Here is a 25,504-nt window from a genome sequence, read left to right as displayed (position 1 = left end):
CTCATGCACAGAGGCTTCCCGTGGAGATTCTTGAGTCCAGTCAGACAGTAAGAAGTGAAGGACCGGCATTCTGCACACCCTTTCCAACACTGCCAAGCTAGCCAAGAAAGAGGCTCACTCCTTCTGCCTAAGAAGGAGGGTGAATTGCTGTCTGTCTATCCATGTATCGATGTATCCATCCATCCACCCACCCACTCACTCAACCATCCATCCATCCATCCACCCACCCGCCCACCCATCCATCCATCCATCCATCCATCCATCCATCCATCCATCCATCCATCCATCATCAGTCTGTCCGTCCGTTAGTCCCTCTGTCTCTCATTTCCCTAGAATCTACAGTACAAAGTCCATGTGGAATGGTAGGTGGTGACAATGCTGATGGCCCAACAGTTTTTCTTCACTTGGAATCTCTCTTGAAAATCCCTCCCTCTCTGTCCCAAACCCTAGGTATTAGATCTTCACCACAGATACCCCGTTGCCAGGGTAACCACCTCGCCCACAGCCTAGTCTCCAGGGTCACCAGCTACTTCCGCCTCCTCTTCCCAGGCGTTCCAATCAGCGCCAGGCATGCCTGTCACGTGGACGTCGGGGGCGGGGCCTGTTTCCACGCGGGGCTCTCGGGAGTCCGCTTAGCCGAGTCTGGTTTCCAGCCCCTTGGAATTGGGGGGCTGGGCCTGGAAGGGCTGGGGCGGGTGCGGCGGGGCGGAGCGGGGCGGGGCCGCGCGCCGGTAGCCTGTTCCCCAGCCCACTTCAGCACTTCCTCTGTCCGCTGCGGCGGCCTCCACCCGGTCTCCTCCAGGTAAGGAGCCCAGGGGCTGCGGGGCGGGGTCCCCAGGTGCGGAGGCGCTCAGGTGAGGGGGGCCTCGGGTGAAGGCCCGGGACACGGCGGGCGGGACCGGGAGAAGTGGAGGGTGGCCCCGGGCTCAGGGCACACTTGGGTTAGGAGCCCCCCTGCAGCCCCCCAGGGAAGGACTTTGCACACCGTGCAGCCTAATTAATCCCTGGCCGGCGAGCGACCTGCCCCTGCCAGAAGCCAGATCCACGGCTGTCACCTTCCACCACCGTGGGAGGAATGCCACCGTTCCTAGGGCGGGTGCTTACCTTGTGCTGTTTGAGGCTGTGGTGGGTTCTGTGGATGTCAGATGTCTGGAGAGATCGCTAACCTCACTTTAGTATCAGGGCTGTACCAGAGAAAGCTTTGGTTAGAAAGCGACTGTGTTCCTGAAATTAAAAAGTCAATATTAAGTAAGTATTAAAATTGCTGTCTTGTTGGTTTTCCCCAAATGCCCATACTCTTACATGCAAACGTTAAAAGCAACAAAAATGTAAACTGGCTTTAAGAAAAAAAAAATCTACGTTGGTTTAAAGCAATTGCTTGGAATAAAATTTGGGAAAAGTTCGATCATACATCAGAAAAATAACATTTTCATTCACACACATATATCAATTTGAAAAGAGACATGATTACATTTCTAAGTCACTCGGAAGTATACTTCAAACCTTAACCTCAAAACTTCAAATTCACTATTTCAAGGCATGAAAGAGAATCCATTTATAACTTTCCTATTTTTAGCACTGTAATAGCATTTCTGTTACAGAACTGGTTAGCTGAAGGTGAATTAATGAGGATTTATGGAAGCTCAACAGGAGTTTAAACATCCTATGCACTTGTGATTTATGGACTGTCTTATTGCCCTGTATGAGAGGGATGAGGCTAGACAAGTGATGAATAGAACACAATGGAAAAAGCTTTCTATGACATCCCTTTCAAATTTTGCCTCACTCAGCCCAGATGTGAGGAATACATAGCTGTGTTGGAAAGCAGAAATCTGACACAAGGGGTTTCTCACCTTTTCTGTTTGGTGATCTAAGGTCCAATATAGTCATTGAGTGACTATGAAAGTTGTCAGGTCAATAAAATTTTGGAAGTGTGCATTAGTGGATTATTTACAGTCATGTTACAAATGGTAGTTTAAGGGCATTGATTAAGAGTTCCGGGAACATTTTCTGAATTGGAGCAAATTAGTGACCTGTTTCAAAGAGCATTCATAGAAAGAAAAGTCATGTACTCTTTGAGTGAACTGCAAAAACTTATATACAAAGAAGAGTCAAATCTTAGTATTTATATTGATCTGACTTTACGCTGTTTAATAATTAATAGTAATGTTTAAAAAATCATGGGAATCTGAAGAAAATAGTAATTATAGATCGTGAACATTTTAACATTATTTTTGTACTTATAGATTTATTGAATTATTTCAGTGGCCCATTAGTCACATAATAATGTAACATACTATTAATAAGACCTTAATTTAGCTTAGGACAAAACAAATTTTTAAATTCCTTTGTGAAAAGGAACAATAAGATAGCTGGAGTGTTTGTGTTGCTGCTAATTTCTAAAAATCCTTCTGTGAGGCCCTTACTCTGAGCAGTAGTTTTTAATTTACTCAGAGAAGAGTAAGAACTGGTTTAGGTTTGTTTCCTTGCATGTTTTTGTTTCATTTGACTGAGAACTAATAGTCCAACATGAATGATTAGCTTGTCCTCATTAATGACATGTACAATTTTCCCCAAATCTCTTTTTTTTCCTAAACATTGCAATGAAGACTAACATGAAATTCCCAACAATTTGTCTTTTTTCCTGTATTATTTGAAATGTGATATATGCAAAAAGGGTTTATTATATCAGATTACTAAATAACTAGCTTAGCCAGCCATTCATGTAATGATGTATGCTATAGGCAAGTATTTCCTCATACACTCTACAACTTGTGAATTGTCTCATTTTACATTTTGAACATTTGTTCCATTTGGTTTCACATACTAAAGTGAGGTCATGTGATGTCTTCATGAAAAAAGATTTTATTGAAAGCGTTTTAATTGGTAGAAATTTTATGAGGTGATTAAGGAGGGCTTCTTATTAACTGAGGACCCTTTGCTTTTGTATCAGAGATACACTAGCTGTTAGCTTCACATCCAAACTGCTTGTTCTCTGGTGACAATGAGGCCATTATTCCTTCACTGTTAATGAGACTATGCCTTTGGGACTTATGAGAAGAAATTAGATATGGATGTCTTAAAAAAATTAGAAATTCCCCAGAGAATCTACTTTGTAGAGTAACAAAACTTATAATAAATATGTTTTCTTTGGGTTTAAAGGGTTTTAAGAAGAAATTGTAACTTTTTTTTGCCAGTCCTGGGCCTTGAACTCAGGGCCTGAGCACTGTCCTTGGTTTCTTAAGGCTAGAGCTCTACCACTTGAGCCACAGCACCACTTCCAGCTTTTTTCTACGTATGTCATACTGAGGAATCGAACCCCGGCAAGTACTCTACAACTAGGCCAAACTCCTGGCTTGGTCCAAGTTGTAACTCTTTTTTACAAGTAACAAATTGGTAAGGAAATACTACAAAAGAATTAGTGTTGAGACACACACACACACACACACACACACATGGGTGTCCATATACACAATCATAATGGACTTGCCTCTGTGCAAAAGATTAATTTAAAAGATTTCAAATTCACCTGGGAAAGCATGGGATATCATAATGAAAATATTCAGTGTGTTGTCACCTTATTTCACTGATCAGTTACTAGACAAATATAATTGAAGAGGAACTTAAATATTTCAGATAGACTAGTATTGGCTCCATGCATGTATACACACACATACGTATATATGCATTCATGTGTATCAGAAGAAAGGGAGCCTGAACACTTCAACTTGGAACCATAGTTAGCACTTGCCAGTCACAGTATTTGCTACTGAAAATAACTTCTTTTTGAATGGAATGACAAGTATGTTACTTTGTATTACTGTAGATGTACCTTACATAGTACAGTCTTTCAAGTTAATTATCTACTACAATTCAGTGATTATGCATTCTAATTTAAGAACTAGAAATAAACAATAATGTAAGATAATACAGGAGAGAATTCATCAATATTTTGCTATTAAAAGGATGTTTCTTAATTGTCATGTTTAAGAAAATCCTGGCTGAAGATACACAGAATAATTTTTCTCTTGTGTCAGAAAGATGTTATAGCATTCAGTGTCAGAAGTGGTAAACTCAGAATAGAGTTCTTAAACAATTTTATGTTTAAACTTATTTTATTTTATAAATCCTCAACACTTGAACTTGTGAGCATGTGTTCATAGTCCATGAAACTTCACTTATCATGATGTTTAATTTTATATCACACATACAAAAACCATACATTCAAATGGGAAATTAGAAAATAATTCTCATTATTTAATACAATAAGTAGTACAGTAAGTTTATTCAATAATACAATAAATAATTGTCAATATTTAATAATTAATTCCATAAGAAGTCCTGTGCACCATTTAATCAGTTAATAAGATAAAAAGCAGTATTGAATTACCTAGCTATTAAAAAAGGTACAGTTTCAATGACTTTTAATGTGAAAGTTATGCAATGTTTTACTCCAAGGTAAATGGAACAGGTGTGGAAGAGACTTTTTAGAATTTAATCTACAAGGAATCTTTGATACCAACATGTTTTGTTTTAACATTATTCTATAAATGATAATCATCATGTAGAGATTGTTTTTCCAAATTAGTAGGAGTAAAGCTGATCTACAACCTCCTATTCTAATACTTCATATTAAACCATTACTCTCAAGATTTACATAATATATTGCCACCATTGCTTTATTTTGCATAATTCTTCAAGCCACTAACTCAAAAGTTTAAATAATCAAAGTATTGATCACTTTATATTTCAATTTATTGTTTATTTTTTCCTGGGGCTTGAACTCAGGGCCTGGGCACTGTCACTGAGCTTCTTTTGCTCAAGGCTAGCACTCTACTACCACAGTGCTACCTCTGGCTTTTTCTGTTTATATGGTTCTGAGGAATCGAAACCAGGGCTTCATACATGCTAGGCAAGCACTCTACCACTAAGCCACATTCCCAGCCCACTTTATATTTTTTAAAATAATAATTGTACATCACATACATGTTTGGTTTTATATGAGTAATATACTGAAAATATTAGCAAGTACTTCTTAAAATTTATAAAATGTATTGATTTGTTTGTGAATTCAGTTGGTTTTGCTGAGAAGTATTGGACAGTTTCTTATCTGGTTACCTTAGAAACTGTTTATTCCAGTGTACTTCATAAATGTACACAATGCATACATTACATTTACATAATGCATACAATATGTATATTTAGATATTAAATATATAATATTAAAATTAAGATGCTTTGGAAGTCTTAACTGAAGCCTTGACAAGGGTTACCCTAGGTAAAATCTTGAAGCTGGAGACATTTGTTTTCTAGCCTTTTTCCCACTTCACTGCTAGATACCATCAGGAGCTTTGTTATTTACCTTCCTAGCTGCTGAAGCTCCTCTCGGGAGCTTGTTAGACTTATAAATCCCCTGTCTACACAAGTTTGAAGTGAGAATTCCTGAGGGATAGGTCAAGAATGTGTTATAACAAGCTTCAAGTAAATCTTTGGAAAGGTAGAGTGTTAGAAGTATTGGTGTCAAGTCCATTGGACTGGGTCACTTCTCAAGCTAGGAATGTCCATGTAGCATTCTGTTTCTGAAGCTTGACTCAGACAGACCACGAACCACTTGATAAATAGAAGAGCATAGTGGGCATATTTCTCTAACATTCCTATTGCAAATGTAGCTTTATTCGAATGTGGTAACTCACCTCCATACTTAATTGCATTTGTTGATGATTGAGAACATTTTTGTTGGTTAAGAACATAGTTTTGGATGAATAGACTACAAAGATTAGTAACCTGTTTAATCTACATGTAAGTCTCTTACAATAGCAAGTAATGACGACTCTTAACAAACTTTAGGACATATTTCAGGCTTCTGTCAAAATATCAGATGCATACACTTCTGGTATTCGGGGATTTTTTGCAAGTACTGGGGCTTGATCTCTAAGCCTAGGCTCTGTCCTTGAGCTTGTTTTACTCAAGGCTAGTGTGCTACCATTTGAGCCACACTGCCACTTCTGGCTTTTTCAGAGTAGTTTATTGGAGGTAAGAGTCTCACAGACTTGCCTGTCCTGCCTGGCTTCAAATTGAGATCCTTAGATTGCAGCCTGCTAAGTAGCTTTGATTTACAGGAATGAGCTACCAGTGCCCCACTCAAATTTCCAAATTTAGGAAGCTATTTTAGGTTTTGAGCTACTAGGCTCCCATTTGTGGTTTCTCAGTTTAATTTCCCAAACAATAGTTAACACCCTTTCCCATAATAGGAAAATGCCAGCACAAACTTGTTTCTGCCAAATGGGAATCCGACTTTCACAAACAGTTGAGCACAAAAGCTCACTGGCTTTAAAAACTCATGCAACACTCAGTTCGCAACCTAGAGTAGAGAGGAACAGAATTCTTTCCATTTACAGAATAATTTGCATCATAGCTCCTGAGGTTATCCTTCATGAAGAACAATTCTGTTTACAAACAGCAGGCTTTTTTCTCATTAAGTCTTATGTAAGAAATAATCCTATGTCTCTTATGACAAGTATTTGTTTTATTTCATACTTTTCTGTCACTGACATATTTACGTCTCTCATCTTATTTTATAATCCAAGATGTGATTTTTCTCACCTCTATTTTCCTTTGCCTAACTCTCCAATTGGATTGGTCACACTGAAGGTATTACGAATAAGCTTGTTTAAGCAAAAGTAGATTACTTCTGCAGGCAAGTCAAACATCATTTTCATAATGCATCACAAAACTCTGTAATCTTCCAAGGATGGAGATAACTTTAACTCCATAGTTCAAACCCACATGTTTTTTGTGATTAAAATATAGGAAAGTGTAAAGATGAATTTATGTAGCTGGATAGTGAAAGCAGCTACAATCAGTTTCTACTTTTTTCAATCAATATTTTGCCATTCTATTTACAGTACTTGGTTTTGTACACATATCCTAGATTTTGCTAAGTTGAAATCTAGATAGGTGTCAGGGGTCATTTTGCAAATGTAGAGTAAAACTGATATAAATAACATTGTTCTTTTCTATTTGCTACCTAATTAGAATTTTAATGTAGGCTAATACTTGCTGTGACCCATTTTTACCATCTAATCTTTTAAGAACATTACAGTTTGAAACATTTTGAGAATGCATAGATATAACACCGTGCAAAATATAAACTCAAGAATAACAAATGTGTGAGATTAATGGTTGCTAGATATAGATTTTCTGCTAATTTATCTTCATTGAGTCAATTGTTCTTAAATTTTACTGTGTAAATTGATCGCCAGGGGGTAATACTGACAAGTCTCTTCCCTAGATTCTGATTCATTACAATCAAACACGGAATGCATTTGAAGAAAGTTTTTGCATTGTGTTATGAATTATCTGAGTAAAACACCCTTCAAGGCTAAGTGAGATTTTAGTTAATAAAATATGACTATATTATAGTGAAAATAGTATTGATTATTTCAAATTACAGATTCTTGAAATAGGGAGATTCTCTGTTAGGGAGTCAAATGGCTAATTTTTTTTAATCCTTCCAATTTTCTATGCTTTACAGGTTTTATTAAGACAGCTATTATACACCAATTTTATCATTATGTAAAATAGTTGTTTCACAGTTCTGATCATATTCAACCTTTATGCATTGATTTTAGTGAAGTATTTTAGTTTTTAATAATAAAGCTAATATATTCTTTAATCTTTACCTCCTCAAATATCTGTGACATTTTATTATACATTTCATATATTATTATTGTCTTGCAATTTCCAGAATCATGGCTACAGTTTTGTTCCTCCCTCTGTCTAGCAGACACTTCCACCAGAAGGGATTATATTTTGAGCTCCCATTTCCTTTCATTTGTTTACTCAGTAACAAATGTGATGTTATACTTAAAAAGACTGTAATAAGAGATGTATATTAAAAATTTCCCACCATGTTTCCCTATACTATTATTTTTCTATACCAAATATTCTCTCATATATCATTTACTTGTTTCTTTTGCTCATTTATGGATTATCTCCTGTACAAGTTAAAGTGCTAACCAAACAGAGCTTTCACTGGTTGAGTGTTTTCTTCCTTCATACCTGTCTTATACAAACTACTATTCAATAAATATTTACCGAATGAAGGAATGACCTGAGAAGTGATTGGTGAAGTTATAAGAATGTATATACATTAAAATATTTCATTTCCTAGGAACACTTAACTAGTATGCAACTTAAGTTATTTACAGAGATGCTTTCAAACATTAACATTTAAAAATGTGTCTCATGATGTATTATTTCATGCTTACTTTCAAATTAACATTTTTGGTTCAATTTCTTCCTAATATTTTGAGTCTAATTCTTTTAAATAGCAAGATAAAAAATAATCTTTTGATTATATTGATAAAATGAGATATCCATTGTAATCTTTGTCTTTTAAATTTTCCTAAATACTTCGTATTTGAAAATGTTGAGAACTTTAGTTTACTCTTGTGTTTTGAGTTTTTCTAGTGGTAACAATTGAACCTAGGGCTTTAGTATGCTAAGCAAGTGCTCTACCACTAAATTATAGCTTCATCCCTAGAGTTTTATGACTAGGCTTGTATTTCAAACATTCCTGTGGCATTTGAATTTATTTACCTAACACATATTGCACATTTTAGTTTTTGTTTGGTTCAAGGATTCATATTTTCATAGATAAGTTATCTTTTGAATTTTTATTTATTTAATTTTCTTTTGCTTCAGTTATTGTTATTTTGTCTCTGTAGAGTACTGTCAGATCACAACCGTTCTTCAGTTGAATATTGTTATTATAGCACTGGGATCTTGATGGTTTGGTTATACATGATGCTAATCTGATGTTTCTTAACTTGTGTATTAGATTTAAAAATTCTGAAAGGATGCTTAGAGAATAATTTTAAAAATTCAATTTCTGAATTTTTCTCTTTATATATATTGTATACATGTACACCCAACCCCCAAAGAAAATGAAACAAACATTTCTAATCTGACTAATCACTCCTTTCCTGAATCTAAGAAATATTTTTGGCTGTATGTTGGATTGTTGTTTTGTTTCTTAGCTTTCTCTAAAAATACTTAAATATATTTATCATGAGTTTCCATTCCTTTATATAATAATTTATGTGGAAGACTTTTTGTTGATTTTGTTGTTCTTTGGACAGACTTGCAAAATATAGTGGAAGAGATCTATTACTTTCTAATGAGCCTGTATCTTCTTATTTGTAAATTGAAAAAACATAGTAGCAAGGACACTGTAAATTTGCATAAGCTTTTTTTTTTGACAGTCCTGGGCTTGAGCTCAGGGTCTGAGCACTGTCCTTGGACTTTCTCAAGGCTAGAGCTCTACCACTTGAGCCTCAGCACCACTTCTGGCTCTTTTCTATGTATGTGGTACTGAGGAATCGAACCCTGGTTTTCGTGCACGCTAGGCAAAGCACTCTACCACTAGGCCAAACTCCTGGCCCTTGCACAAGCCTTATGGGAAAATTTTTTTTTACATTTCCAGCAACATTGTGAATGGGTCACCTAAGACATTATATAGTACCTTTCACATACTACTTATTGTTACTAAGTGGAATGCCTTTCTGTATTTTGTGGATAGTTCTCTTAGATTATATATCACCATTGCCAATATTGATAGAAATATTATTTCAATACTGCAATTGTCAGTGTCTAACTTTACAAGAATACTTATATTATTTTTTGCATTTTATGGAAATTATTAGATTACCATGTTGATTCTGAGACTTTATTTTGAGTGACACTATGACATTTTCTTTCTTTTAAAAAATGTTGCTGTGTTTCTCTTATTCTGATCTATATGCCAATGAGAGTTCTTTAATTGCAAACAATGCAAAATACAACTCTTACTACCAGCTTATCATAACTAAGAATTCTAGGGACAGAGCTTGATGACTACATGTGTTATTTATAATTATGTCCTACGTTCAGTTCAGCTTTATCAATGGACAGACCAGATTAAGTATATCAGAAGAGAAAGTAGAATCAATAAATCAACTTCATTAGTGGTGGGCCACTGTTAAATCTGGATTTGAAATAGAGTAAAAATGCATTTGACAGGAATTAGGTAGAGAATTGCATACCAATAGGATAAGTAGTGGATGAGAGACAAAAGAAAGTGGGGAGGAGAATAAGATTGAAACAGACAGGCACCTATCACTCTGAGCAAAAAGGCATTAAAAAGAAAAAAAACTGCTGTAGAGAAGATGTGACTTAGATTCAAGGAAGATAAAATGTAAAGAATTCAGCAATAGATGTGCCCAGACCAGATTCTACTTGTAGATGCTCCCTTGTATTTCAAGAAGGTATTATTGAAAGTAAGTGTAGAGAATAAGGATTTATAATGGTGACAAAACTTTTCATAACTAGCTACAATAATATGTACATTTCACACAAATGCATTAAGTATTCTAGTCTAAAGCTATTTGTTTTACATTCAAAATGTTCTCTTCTTTTTCCTCCCTGTCTTTTACTCCTGCTTTGCCTCCCTTTCTCCCTCTCTCCCTTCTCCCTTCTTCCCTCCATCAAGGCTCTCTTTTTCTTTCCCCATTTCTCCTGCTTCTTTGTCATTTCTCTTTAGTACTCCCTATCTTTTTTTTTTCTGGTCCTGGGGCTCGAACTCAGTGCTTGGGTTCTGTTTCTGAGCCTCTTTTGGCTTTTTCTGAGTAGTTTATTGGAGAGGAGTGTATCACAGACTTTCCTTCCTGGACTGGCTTTGAACCTCAATCCTCAACTCTCAGCCTCCCGAGTAGCTATGATTACAGACTGAACCCCTGGCACCTACCACTTCCCAACCCCCGACACACCACTTTTTAGTCTTTTATTTTTCCATCTTCTCTTTCTTTCTTCCTTCCCTTCTTCCAGACCAAGGTTGATGAATTTGGTCAGATAAAGATAAATTTGAACCCGATATGCTAGTCGAAGCCTTTAATTTCATAGACAAGACTTTGAAATGTAAGTATTCTCTACTATAGGATATACATTTTTTTCCAGTCCTGGGGCTTGAACTCAGGGTCTGGACACTGTCCCTGAGCTTCTTTTGCTTAAGGCTTGTGCTCTACCACTTGAGCCAGTGGCACAGTGCCACTACTGACTTTTCTGCGTATGTGATGCTGAGGAATCAAACCCAGGGCTTCATGCATGCTAGGCAAGCACTCTACCACTAAGTCACATTCCTAGCCCCTGACTAAACTTTTTTTACACTTTTTATTTATTAATAATGTCTACTAAGTTATTTCTTTCAGAAGCAAATAAAGATAAAATAAAACTACCATGTTTTTTGTCCTTTTGAACATACTGGCATTTAGTGATGTGGCTCTAAATTTTCTGGGGCTATTACAATTAGTGATGTAGTTCTAAATTTCCTGAGGCAGTTATGTAACCCTCAAACAAATGAGTGGAAAATAAACAGAAATAAAAAAATTGATATTATCTCTGTATACTTTTTAACCTATGTGTCTTACTTTATGTCGAACTCCTAAGGGAGAAATAAGAACCAGTCTTCTCATTCCTTTTTCTTTTCTTAGGTATTTTTTTCAAACTCAGTAACTTTTAGAAATCATTTACCATTTACTATAGAGGCAAATTTAAGATACTTTTTGGAATATAAGATAAAAATGAATAAAACCTTTCATACAGTAGTCTGTGAAACTATATAACAATTATTTGAGTATTTTGTTAAATATAGGCTTTTATTTGCGGACAGCATTCTCTTAGCAAATATTATTTGTATGTATCTTAGCTTATTTGGATGTATCTTAGCTGAAATGTTTGTATAGTATAACTTCTTGTACTGAACATCATTTCACAAAGGAAGTTTTAAGAAAGCTTATTTGGCTGAAATACATTATTGTTACCTTAGGTGCTGACTGTTCTGACGGCGAGTTTCCAATTGCCTTGATTAAAATAGAAACATTCTATGGCTTGGATGACTTATGTTTCACATTGGTTTGAGCAAGATGATTGGTATGAAGGACTACAAAGAGTAAGAGATATATTTAAAATTGTTGTAATTATGGTTTACTGTGACTTTTTGTTTTGCTTCTCATGCAGCTATATTATCTTTGAGGTGTGGACATACTTGTGGACAAACTTGCACTCTAGAATTCTGAGGGTTATGATACTTAATAATTTAAAAAGTAGAATAAGAAGATGATTGATACGAATAGCTGTAATTATATATTGAAGGAAAGGGTTTTTTCTTGAGTTTAGATTTAATTCTTAATAATGTTTTTAGATTTGCATTAGGCATATTTCAGAAGTAATATTTTGTATATTATACAAATATTTGTATATATATACAAATATTTGTATAATATACAAAATATACTCACCAGTCATGGAAGCAGCAACATTTTCAAGAAAGTTATTTGATATAGGTAAAAACAATTAAATATATGATAATAGTATTTATCATAGTATTATAAAGGGAATGCAAAAAATTTGAAACATTGTATATGATAGATTTTTCACATATTTTATTGTAGTTAATAGAAGGGTTACATTATATTCACCAGATAGAAGGTACATTACTTCACACATTTATACCCTTTCTCATGTTTTGGTCCCCATTTCCCTCCCCCCACCCCTGCCGCTTATCTTGTTTTTTCCCCTTTCCCTATCCTATTTCAAATAACCAAATAAACATATATATAATATATGTATATGATAAATTTTCAAGCAGTTAATTATATTTCAGAAGTAATTACATTGTTACCATGGCAAGTCTGGTATAGTATTTTGAAAATAGTATTCTGCTTTCTAAAATTCAGAATACTTTCTAAAAATATACTGCATTGAATTTGATTTTTAAATGGAGAATTTACTAGTGTTTAAATGAAGATTGTATAGAGTTTTCTTTTCTTTAAATTGTTAAGAAAAGAGCCAGAAAAATCTGTGCAATTCAACTACATTTTCCTCATTGCTATTCAGGGCATTTGCTTCTAGAGATTTGCAGTACTTAGCTCTCTTTCCTTTTCCCTTCTCTGCTTTCTGTCATCATAATTGTACTTTGTGATTATACCAATCACAGATATTTTCTCATTATGTTACTGTCTTTTAGTTATGAATATTCAGCAGTGCATAGCCTTTTGGGCTCTTAATTTTTTTCCAGATAAATTCCTTTTCTTTTTCATTTTATACTGGTAAACATCTCTTTAGACAATAATATCTAACTCTGGAGAGTAATATTCATACCATGAACCATTAAGGCATCTTTCAGTTAAAGAGGTTGAGATTTAGTGACTTACTTTCCATCCTGAAGCCCAACATTATCCATAAATCATGAAACAGTTTCAGTCTGTGAATTTAACACTGAAACACATAAAAATGATGCAAAGTGTCAGACTCCTTTGTTTGTAATGTGTAAGCAATTTATAATATAGTGACGAGTACAGTCCTGAAGTTGTTGGGATTTTTGTTTGTTTGCTGGTCCTGGGGCTGGAATTCTAGCCTGGATGCTGTAAATATACATTATTTTAAAGTGACTTTGGAGCAACTCATTGAGATTATGAGGACTCAAAATCTTTCCTTCCTTCCTAATTTTGATATCTGAATGTAATTTCTCAAACATTGCATTTCCAATTTATACGTTTAGCATAAAATCTAATTTATTTCTTCTTATGAACATTTATAGACATTCAATAAGTCTCCTATGATGAATGGTGATTTCATGAGAACTATTTCTAAGTCAAATAGATTAATTCAGAAGGAACAAATGTTTCAAATACACAGAGTCTCAAATCATTCACAGATTATGAAAATGAAGAAATAAAGGGCTTATATATGACTTGTCACAAATGTATGTATGTATATACATATATGCACATGTACTTTCAGTTAAATATTTTTTATTCAGCAATGCAAAGTCATTCATTGGGTCATGCTAACAACAAACATGATATTTTATTTTATCTTTTGGCAAATAATAGATTATAATAATAGTACAGTAGTATAATGTTTGTTATAAACTTTACATAAATATTCTAGATATTTCAGATACTAACAGTTGTTTGAATACATGATATTTTTAAAGTACTGGTGCACATACATTTTAATATATATGTAACATTTTATGTTTTACTTAGTATTAGTATTATCTATAGAAGGAAGCTTAAAAATTCATCCCCCTTGGTGAATATATGAAACAGAAAATAAGAAACTAAGAATATAGTCCAAAAATTAAATTAACAAAGGCTAATGATTCCCTGGGGAAAAATATCATCTGCTACTTGACGAGCATTTAAAGGAAGAAGAGAGATGGCTTGTTATCATTACATGATTCTCCCTGATACTGAAAAAAAAGATTATAATAAAGAAACATTTAATTTCCAGCAGTATTAGTTACTATTAATTAAAATAGCATTCTTTAAGCTCCTGGGCAATAGACTGGAAAGAGTAAAAGTAGGTATATTAAGTAGAAAACTTTCCATGGAATATAGGGAACAGTCCGGGGACTTGCACCATTGATTTGCACACACACACACACACACACACACACACACACACACACATATATATATATATACATATGTGTATATATGTATCTGTGTATATATATATATATATGGGGGTATGTTTGTGATCATTTTACAGTATGTTTGACATTAAGATAAGACCGAATAATTTGAATATTTCATCAGCATAAACCAAGTTTGGACTAAAAAGTGACTATTGAAAGATACTTGGGTAAAACCAAGTTAATTGTGTCTATTAGTTTTTTATTTAATTTCTCAGAGTAAAATATTTTAAGATTATATTTTATGTACATTTTTGCTGTTTTAAAATCAAGTATACAGTTCACACTAATGAAAAATACTACTTACAAGTGATAAATGCAATTTATGTATTTGTAGTGTAGTTTAGTTTGTTTACCACATTTATCATTCCTTTGAGAAAAGTATTTGTAAATTTCATTTAAAAATAGCTAACAACCTTCTAATTTTAACTTTAAAACTTTTTTGTCAATAATTCATTTGCACATTCATTCTTAAATATTATTCATTGGATAACTATATAGTATAATACTTGTTATAGATATTTTGCCTTACTATGGTTTTCCATAATGATGTTTTCAATATGGTCATAGACTTCTCAACAGCCTCATTCTATGATTCCTTCTTTTCAGTGTCTGGAAATTTAGTTTATATATAGATTGATATAACTTTTCAATCTGAGAGAAATCCTGTAGAAAATCTAGTCGTGAGTTATGTTTTCAATGCAAGAAATAAGAGGCCTAAAATTAAGTGCCTGCCTCTAATCCATACTGTATGCTTAGTGCACAGTTGAGTCTTCTTTGAAATTCAGTCTTAGCCCTGGGAGGTTTCTGCTGACAATATCATCTTCATTTCTGGAATTATTTACTGATGCTTGAATAAAATTCAATTTTTGTTCAAATATAAACTGTTTCCAGCCTTCCTAACAATGAGGAATATTTTTAACACAGCTTGATTGATATTCAAGCTGCGTTAAAAATATTCCTCATTGTACATCCTGTAGCTTTTATGGGGATGAAAAGTTAATGTAAAACCATAATGTTTTAAAAGAAGTCTGCAAGTCCTGCAACACTGGCTCATAGGATTTCCAATGTGAATTTGCTGCCTTGAATGAATTGCCAATAATTTGAATTGATACATGTCACAGAAAGTTCAGTATATATTGATTTTTCTGGGAGGGGTACCCATCTGATATCATACAGTGGCCTTCTCCATGGAAACAAAATCATTTTTTAGGCTATGCACATTTTCTTTCACTCTAGTCACATCACTTCTTGTACATTTCTCAACCTGCCCTTGAGTCTATGTTATCTAACATTTTAGGATCATTTCCTTCTCTAACTGAAATTACCTGCCATGATGTCTATACATTTAGACATTCACCTACTTTTCTCTGAAAATAGGAATTGAGTTTAGAAATACTAGCAGATTTTTTTCAGATCATAAAAGAATTGAGGAAATATGTAAAACGATGAAGAAATGTATTAAATAACACAAGTGACTGACATTTCCTCCAATTTGTTTTAAAGGCAAACATGTCCCAGGTAAGGCAAGTGGGATTGCTGGCTGCCGGATGTCAGCCATGGAACAAAGATGTATGTGCTGCGAGCGGAGACAGGTTTGCGTATTGTGCGACTCTAGCCATCTACATTTACCAGGTAAAACAATACTAAGTATTTCCAGTTGTTCATTGTAATAGAGTTATTTAATACTTACTTTAAGTATTAAAGGGTATCAATTTGTGAGAAGTACTACACTTACTACCTGGCAAATGTAACTGTAACCTCTCTATACATTACCCCTACAGTTAGAAAAAAAGATTAAATGTCTTTCGTACAGTGAAAAAAAACTGTTACATATTCTGCCTTTTCCCTTTGTTGTGAAGCATCTCATTAAAATGCAATGCCTCTGTCCATGATTCCATCTACCAGAGTCTTTCTCTTTATAATCTTAAAGTGTTATATGCTCTTTGGCTTTTAGTAAGCACCAGCTGAAGGTCTTGAATAAATGAAGTTTTTAAAAGAACCTTGAAACATCAACTTTTTTCAGCTAAGAAAAATATTTCATCCTCAGTAATGTAATTGTCAACAAATCATAATAGTTGATCATTAGTGCTGCTATAATTTATAGACAATGAAAGAAATAATACATTAATAAAATAAATAATTTTCCATAACAGAATAGGATTTTATATAGTCCATTCATCAAGGCTTGTATGCTCATTATAACTTATGTTCTTTCACTTTCTGAGACTCCCATATAGAAGATAAGAGTAAGCTTTCTACCTATTTTCTTTCTTTACTATTTACCTCCTTTTATTCTGCATGTAACTCAAGCTTCACTCACAAATTCCTCCTGTAAACGTTCCCCCTACTCTTAAGTCCCTATCTTTTCTTCTTTCCTTCCCTCCTAACAAAGCGAAACTTATCAGGCAAAGAACGTTTTCTTAGCAAGTAAGGATGGTGGTTAAGTGGAGATAAAAGACTCATGGACTTTTGTGCCCTGGCTGGCTTTGAACCGCGATCCTCGGATCACAGCCTCCTGAGTAGCTAAGATTACAGGTGTGAGCCAGCAGCTCCTGGCAGCAATCTGTCTCTTTAACATAATTTTTAAATTAAAATATAACAAAAATATAGAGAAAATCCAAAATAAAAGCTTTCAAATGCCCAATTTATCTATGCAAAATATAATATAGCTCTGAATGTTAATATTTAAAGATAAAGCATTTATTCATTTTAATGGGTATATTTTAGAATTATTAATATTTTCCCAAATGATTTATTTCAACAAACTGAATACATTTGAATGTAAAACAAGGCTTCATTTGCATTCATGTCTGGATTATTTGGTGAACTCATTTTGTGTATGTAGCTTTTGTTCAAATAATTGTGACTGCCAGTGGATAGTATATTATCTAAAAAGGAGCGCTAAAATGTTTTCTGTATATATTTTGTTTCAGTTGGATCACCGTTATAATGAATTCAAACTTCATTCAATTATGTCTGAACATAAAAAAACAATCACAGCCATCTCTTGGTGTCCACATAACCCTGACCTGTTTGCAAGTGGCAGTACCGATAACTTACTGATCATTTGGAATGTTGCAGAACAGAAAGCCATTGCTAAACTCGACAGTGCAAAAGGTATATTACTTTATTGAATAAAATACTTTTATTTATTAACGTAATATTTTAAAATATCTTGATAGTAACCTATATAAGAAGTACATTTCACATAACTAATGTGTAAGAGAGCTCCAAATTAAAAGAAATCCTCGGAAATAATTATATTTAGAATCTACAGTTACGAACCTTTAACACCAAATAATTTCATTAATGTTTGTATATAATATTAAGATTTCAGAAAAAATATAAAATCATAATTAGAAAAGACTGTCTTCATGGGAGAAATAGCAGACCTTTGTGTTATTAATAAATAATTTTCAAATAGTATTTCCAAATGTAGTTTTTAAGATTGAAAGTTTTCATTTTTATTGGAAAACTTATTAATAATTTTGGTCATTTTCATTTTCAGTGGCACAAATATTCAATTTATGTAAAGGATAAATTTGCTTTAGATGAACTCTTCTTAAACTTCTATAGACAGAACTTGACTTTGATTTTTTCTCTATATTTTTCACTGCATTATTTTTACCTAACAAACGATCCATTTTAAAGTAAAAATGAATATTAATTTGCCAAATTATAATGTTAGAATTGTTACTAGCTTTTAAAGTGTCATATTTTGAATAAGAATGGATAATCATTGTTCCTACCTATTTTAGAACATTATTGAGGGAATTAAACAAATTCGTACTTTTGGATCTCTTAGAAGTAATTGTCCCCGGGGAAGTATTTTCAGTTGTTATTATACAATGGTGTTTCTGGTTCTCCCTTTCCTTGGGGTCTGTCTTTACAGACTAGCATGTGATCCAGCATTCATACTGCCCTCCCTCAGTTCCACTATGGCAATGTGACTGATAGAAAGCAATTTATTATTTACTTGAGAAATTCTGTTTTTGTTAATATATCCTAAAACCACATCAGCTTTTTTAAAATTGTTTTTAACTATGAACTTAGGCATTTATTCATTTAGCAAATATTTAGGAAGATTCACACCTGATCTAAGGATGATTATTCCAGTTTCTGCCTCTTGGAGCACATAGACAGCTGGCACGAACTGAACTTCACTGTAGGTTGGAAACTTCCAACTAGTCTTTACTTGTCTAACTTCCCCTTTCTGGGTGTTGTTACCCATTCCGTATTTTAAGCTCTATCTTTCCTTCAAAGTTTATTTCAAATCCAATTTCTTTCTTTAGGATACTAATCCAATGGTTCCCAAAATCTCTCTACACAGTTGGAGAATTTTGTTAAGGATAGATTTCTGAGCCTTAACTCCACATGATCTCATATCTTGTATTCATGTGGATAATTCTGATATAGTCAATGTAAATATATCCTGAGAAAGTCCGTAATCTCTACCTTGAGCTTCTTATGATACTTATTTTGCATAAGATTTATTTAATTACAAGAGCAGGAATAGTAGCAATTAAATTTTGTACTCTGTTTTACAACTTAAAATGCCTTTACATATACTCTTACCCATTCTTTTCTAAACATTTGTGTAAATTAGGTGGTTAATTATTTGTACTGGTATCCCCATTTTATAAAAGGAGAAACAGGTTTAGGCAGAGAAAATCCTTTGTTTAGTTCCTCTAACAAAGCTAGGATCTGGCACTAAGGTTCTCAAGAGACCCAGTTTGTTTGTCCTCACTGATACCAAACTTCATTATTATTAAATTTATAGAATAGCACTTTTCTTTACATATTTTTCATTTCTCCTCAATGGATCATTTACAAGATTCAATCCCATTGTATCATTATAGCTAGAATACCTACAGAGACTTATTTATAAACAGACATTAAATATATATTACCATAACATGCCCTGTATTGAAATAAAGAGCTCTATAAATTCCTTTGACTACTTAAAGGCTATTGGGACTGAGTTTTATTTGAACAGAGCTAAATGTAACTCCCAAGCAATAAAGCAATGCATTTTTATTTTTATTTTTTTCATATATTTTTATTGTAATTAATAGAAGGGTTACATGATATTTGCCAGATAGAAGGTGCATTAATTCACATACATTGATACCCTTTCACATGTCTTGGTCCAGCAATGCATTTTTAAAGTAATAATCATATCCTGTACCTTAGTTGAAATGAACAGTGAAAACAGCATGTATTGGTATAATCTGTGGCACATGTTTCTGTTATGTTTTCTGTGTTTCCTTTATTCCAGGGATGCCTGCCTCTCTTAGCTGGTGCTGGAATGCAGATGATGCTGTGGCATTTGTTTCCCATAGAGGACCACTGTTCATTTGGACCATCTCAGGACCAGACAATGGAGTGACTGTACACAAAGATGCACAGAACTTCTTGTCTGATATCTGCATATTCAGATGGCATTCCCAAAAAAAGGGGAAAGTTGTATTTGGTCATATCGATGGAAGTCTGTCCATTTTTCAGCCAGGTAAGAATATAATGAGCCTGATTTTTCTTAGCAGATATCCATCTTTATTTTATACATGAATACATTTCAGATCCAAATATATATTAATACATGAAGTTAAAATAACAAAAGTTTAATATAAAAATAATAGCTTGAAAATACCGTTCAGGAATATACTTCAATCAACTGTTCATTTACAGTAAATTTTATGTATAGACATTTTGGTACATTTACCTTGGATAGATAGATTTTCTTTGAATGAACTCCACTCAGTAATTTATGCCATATTTATAATTTTGAAATCCATTTTCTGTCTTTAACAATAAAATAACAGGATTCCTGACAGAAAAATAAAGGTTATAATTTTTACTAAATAAGTACAACGTACATTCACATGTTAGTTGTTTCTTTCACATGAAATATGTTATTAGTGCTTTCATAAATGGTTTACATATGAGGAGAAAATTAAGATGTTCAAAATTATTGACTTGTGACTTTTAAAATAATTTATTAACATTTATTTTTACATCATATTTCAAATGACGTGTTTAACAAACAAGTATTCATGAAAGGAATCTCTTATAATCACTGGCACTTAGATTTTAGAACATAGTTAAAATTAGGCTGAGGGTTTGTATGTCATAGATATATATTAATCTATGTATTAAAACATTATGCCTATAGAGTCATAAATTTTTATGTCTATGTAGTTGTGTTTATATTTCCAATACCATGTCCATAGCATTTAAAAAATAGTTTCTACTTTAATAGGTAATAAAAATCAGAAACATGTTCTGAGACCTGAATCTCTTGAGGGAACAGATGAAGAGGATCCAATTACAGCCCTGGAGTGGGACCCTCTGTCTACTGACTATCTTCTTGTGGCTAACTTGCACTATGGAATTCGGCTAGTTGATTCTGAATCACTTTATTGCATAACAACGTTCAATTTTCCAAGTGCAGCAGTTTCTGTACAATGCTTAGCCTGGGTGCCCAGTGCTCCCGGCATGTTTATAACTGGAGGTAATCGTATCCCTCTTCTCCAAAGGTTCACATACATGTGTATTCCTTAACTAAATTAGGGAAATTGTAGTCTTTTCTTGGTGGATTGCTTCTAGTTTACCTTCAGTTATATGGCAAGTTATTCACATAATTACAAGTAAAAATGAAATTAAGGCTCCATGCCAGGTTTCTGGAAATATGCACACATGTGTCTGAGTTTGTGTGTTCACAAAAAGACAAAGTTCAATTTCAGGTATAGCAGAATGCCAATATGGATGGCAGTAAATGTGCTGATGAGAAAAATATGATAGGATCTCTATGAACCTGAAACTATGAGCCTAAAAGCTGTTAGAAAGTCCCCTTTATTTCCCTGAAATTCTAGCTTAATAGCTATTCTAGAGAGTAGTCTGGTAGCTCCTTAATCAAAAATAAAATTACCATTTGGACTAGCAATTCATTCAAATGTGTCCAATCAGCAGAATTATATGTTCATTTACCTGTATACAAATACTCATGTTAGCTATAAAAGTGAATGGTAAACAAAATGTAGCAAACAAACATAGTGGAATATTATTCAGTCATTAAAAAGTGAAATACTGGGTATATACTACAACATTGTGAACTTGACAACTTTATCGTAAGTTGAAGAAGACACTGAAGGCCATATGTAGAATGAATCCATTTATATGAAATGTCCAGAGTAGCCAGATTGATACACAGGAAATTGATTAGCAGTTTATGGTATATATATGAGTGTACAAGGGTCTTGGGGGATATTTAGATCCCTTCAGGAGTTTTTTTTCTTTTTATCACTGTTGTATATTATTTTTGAAAGATGTCAGTAATTCCTGCTACAGTTCATGGATGTTAAAACTTTGTTGTTGTTTTTATGTCCGGACATCTTGGTTTCAAACAATATTTGAATATTTGATGCTTTGATGATCTGACTAGACTCGCAAGTGGGTGTTTTGCGTATTTGGAATGTTTCCAGAACTACGCCTATTGATAATTTTAAATTAAAGAAGACAGGATTTCACTGCTTACATGTACTAAATTCCCCTCCAAGGAAAAAGTGTAAGTAAAATGTAAAAAGTTTAATATTTTAAAATATCAAATTTTCTGTCAAATAAAATAAAATTTACTAATGTAAGTACATTCAAAGCAAGATAGTAATTAAAAGCAATCTTTAGAAATAATCTTGACAATGTATATAAATATATGTGCATGTGACATACATATGTATATATATATTTGTGTGTATATGAACAATTACATACACATATATATGCATGTACACAGGAACCATGATCACTACACAACAAAAATATTATTAAACAGTGTTTAGAGATAACTTAGGCTTGCAAACCTCTATTAAAGGAGGATATTCCAATTAAACAAAATATGTCAGTAGCGAATACCAAAAATCATATTAGGGATATAGAATTATCTAGAGTGCTAGGATTAAATTGATTGGTCTGGCTATAAAAAAATATGTGTTCACATGTTTAACTTGAAATTTGTAGAATTTAAGACAAAGGTAGAACAATGTAAACATTCCACTTATAGGTTTTAGAAAATATATCCTCTGTTTGAAAAACGCTTATTCCTAGGTAGTATTTACAATAATAGTCATTCTATATCCTTTTAAATTGTTTTGAGTACTTTTTATGATTATTATCCTTAATTTCCATTAGGAAAAGAGTAAAGCATGCTGTAATCAAACAAAGAATTGCTTTGGAATTGTCCTTTTTATTAAAAGTAAGGGAAAAATAAACTGATTTTTCAGTGTTATTTATAAGTATTTAACAAGTATTTTAAGTTAGGAGAATTTATGTCTATAGACAATTTAGAAAAACTGACAAAAATCTGATGTGCAAACAAGTCACCTAACTCTTAGCTTGGGGATACTAAACTAAATAGTACATCTGAAAAATAATTGTTGTCCTCCACTGATTAGAAATCAGTGTCAGAGTTACTTTCTGTAAAAGAAAGTCACACACATTTCCATGTAGTTTATACATGTGGAAGGGGAGTCTATACATGTGGAGGAGAATACAGAAAAGAAATCATTCTGTATATTAATTTATAGAGACAGAAAATATAAAATAATCCCAACAGATTATGGTTCTCACTCATTTTCATCCATGTTGCTCCATCTGCCTTGCAAACCTCACTTGCTGAAATCCAGCAAGTTATTATGATTTTACATTCTGGCAGATCTCTGTAATCATTGATCCCAATTATGAATTTTAAAGCCAGTGAGGCATCTTTTATATGTACAACCCTGTAGTTTCATTCCAACAGCAAGCTATTGATATCAACGCTTACTTTCCCCTCTTCTTTGTTAGTTTTAATCCAGTCTCCAAACAAAAATCACTATACATCCTCCACAAGCGAAGCAGTTCCACCCCCAAGCCTGACACAGAATCAAGCGTTTTCTCTTCCTCCTGGTCATGCTGTGTGCTGCTTCTTGGATGGGGGAGTTGGACTTTATGACATGGGTGCCAAGAAGTGGGATTTTCTCAGGGACTTGGTATGTCTGAAGCAACTCTACTGCACAATGCTTATTTTGTATAAACTCATGATTTTCACTTTTTTCACTGTGTATTGAAATTGTTAGAAGTTATTTTTGTAAGCAGTGATACATTAAGACTTTATAAAGTCTGTTGAGGGGCCAGGAGTTTGGCCCAGTGGTAGAGTGCTTGCCTAGCATGCATGAAGACCGGGGTTCGATTCCTCAGTACCACATACATAGACAAAAGCCAAATGTGGTACTGTGGCTCGAGTCGTGCAGCTCTAGCCTTGAGAAAACCCAATGACAGTGTTCAGGCCCTGAGCTGAAAAGCCCAGAACTGGCAAAAAAAAAAGTCAGTTGAAATACGTTAGAATATGCAGAAGAATGACAAAGCTATTAATATTCACCTAAAGTTAAAAATTAAACCTTAGGATATTAATATCTACTCAGCTTGATAGAAATCCCTGCCCATTATCCCATGTTTTTATTGCTTTCATCTTATTTGTGAATTAAATAATGTTGTCTGTGTGACAACTGAGAGGACTCAAATGAAAGACAAATGTTCATTTCAGGTCATGATTGCAGAGGTTTTAGTCTGTCTGGCTGCAATGTCCCTGAGTCTGGGATAAAACCGACCTTTTAGTGAGGAGCATGTATTGATTCATAGCTGCTCACTTTCCAACAGCCCGGAAGCTCCATGGCCAGCATCTGGAGCAGAAGGTAATGCGTTTTGTTTACACGCTTGCCTTCCTCTCTGAAGCCTACATGGCTAGTCTCATGGAATGACTGTCTTCACTGCCTTACTGCCTTTTAAAATATATTTTTTATTGTTATCATAGAGGGGATGTACAAAGGATATACATAAATCAGGTGATGTGTATATTTGTTTTTGAACCATGTCACTCCTTCCCTCACTCTCTTCCAGTTTTCCCTCCTGTCCCCACTGATAAGTTCTATAGTTCATTTTTCATACAATGTCTAGTGAGTACCACTGCTGTATTTGTTTACCCTTAGTTCCACCTTTTTTTGTGCCCTCCCAAAGACAAGTAAGCTAACAAACAAGAAAAACAAGAAATACAACAACAAAAACTTCTTGTTTCCATTTCTTAGAATTCATTTTGAAAAATATTAGTTTTCATGATCATATGCCTCTAGCTATTGAACCTTGGTCATCTGCCTGTATGCATATCTGCTTTTGATCTCACTGTGTGAATGTCTAGAGACAAGTATAATTTATCATGTCCCAGTGTATTTTTTTTACCATCCAGTGCATTTACTTATAAGATTTATAGACATACTCTAGTTACCATAAATGAAGGAAACCATGAAACCTGTATTTCTTTGAGTCTTGCTTACTTTGCTTAATGTGACTTTTCCAAGTCTTTCCATTTCCTTACAAATGGAACAATATCATTCTTTCTGATGGAAGAATAGAATTCCATTGTGTATATACACCCCATATTCTTGATCCATTCCTCCGAGAGGCTTTTGTGTTCATGCCATATCTTGACTATGGTAAACAGTACTTCAGCAATTGTGCTAGTAGCTTTAGTGTGGCATTGTTAGTGCTCTGTTGGATAAATGACCAGGAGTGGAATTGCTGGGTCATAGGGAACAAGTTTACATTCCTATTTTTGGCCATGATTTGTGTTCCTCCATCTCCCCCTTCTTTATGTCTCTACTAATGTTTGAATTCATTTATTTTCTTGGGTCTTAACTTGAAGCTTCATGCTTATAGGTAAGGTGCCTTATCACATAAGTCACAATTATAGCTCCCTGTCCTTTTATGGTTTCATTATTTTCAGAAAGTGTTACACATTTTTTGCCTGGAGTGGGCCTCAAACGAAAGCCTTTTTCTTCACAGCTGAAAACAGTTCTCAGCCTCTATGCAGGGCAGGAAAATCTGAGACCCTTATCTCCAGTCAACCACCAGAAAGCTAGAAGTGGAGCTGTGATTCAAATGGTAGAATGCTATACT

The 25,504-nt window shown here is 33.9% G+C and overlaps 1 protein-coding gene across 5 annotated transcripts in view; it reads left to right on the top strand.

Moving 5' to 3' along the window:
- Positions 1-742: 742 nt before the first annotated feature.
- Wdr17 (WD repeat domain 17) overlaps positions 743-25,504 on the top strand; it is a 59,648-nt gene continuing 34,886 nt past the window's right edge. For 3 of the 5 annotated variants that reach the window (XM_090354170.1, XM_090354169.1, XM_090354172.1), the window contains exons 1-7: positions 11,884-11,986; positions 16,025-16,153; positions 17,455-17,638; positions 19,800-20,030; positions 20,781-21,032; positions 21,963-22,085; positions 23,360-23,544. In XM_090354170.1, the coding sequence (XP_090210296.1) occupies positions 11,921-11,986; positions 16,025-16,153; positions 17,455-17,638; positions 19,800-20,030; positions 20,781-21,032; positions 21,963-22,085; positions 23,360-23,544 (1,170 nt within the window). In that variant the 5' untranslated portion in view covers positions 11,884-11,920. Of the gene's footprint in view, positions 803-11,883; positions 11,987-16,024; positions 16,154-17,454; positions 17,639-19,799; positions 20,031-20,780; positions 21,033-21,962; positions 22,086-22,712; positions 22,770-23,359; positions 23,545-25,504 lie in introns of those variants that run through there. The other 2 variants (XM_090354171.1, XM_090354173.1) reach the window with 2 other exon arrangements.

Source organism: Megascapheus bottae, chromosome 20, assembly GCF_031878675.1.
Source record: "Megascapheus bottae isolate mThoBot1 chromosome 20, mThoBot2.hap1, whole genome shotgun sequence".
NCBI lineage: Eukaryota > Metazoa > Chordata > Mammalia > Rodentia > Geomyidae > Megascapheus > Megascapheus bottae.
This window is presented reverse-complemented; position numbering and strand designations above follow the sequence as displayed.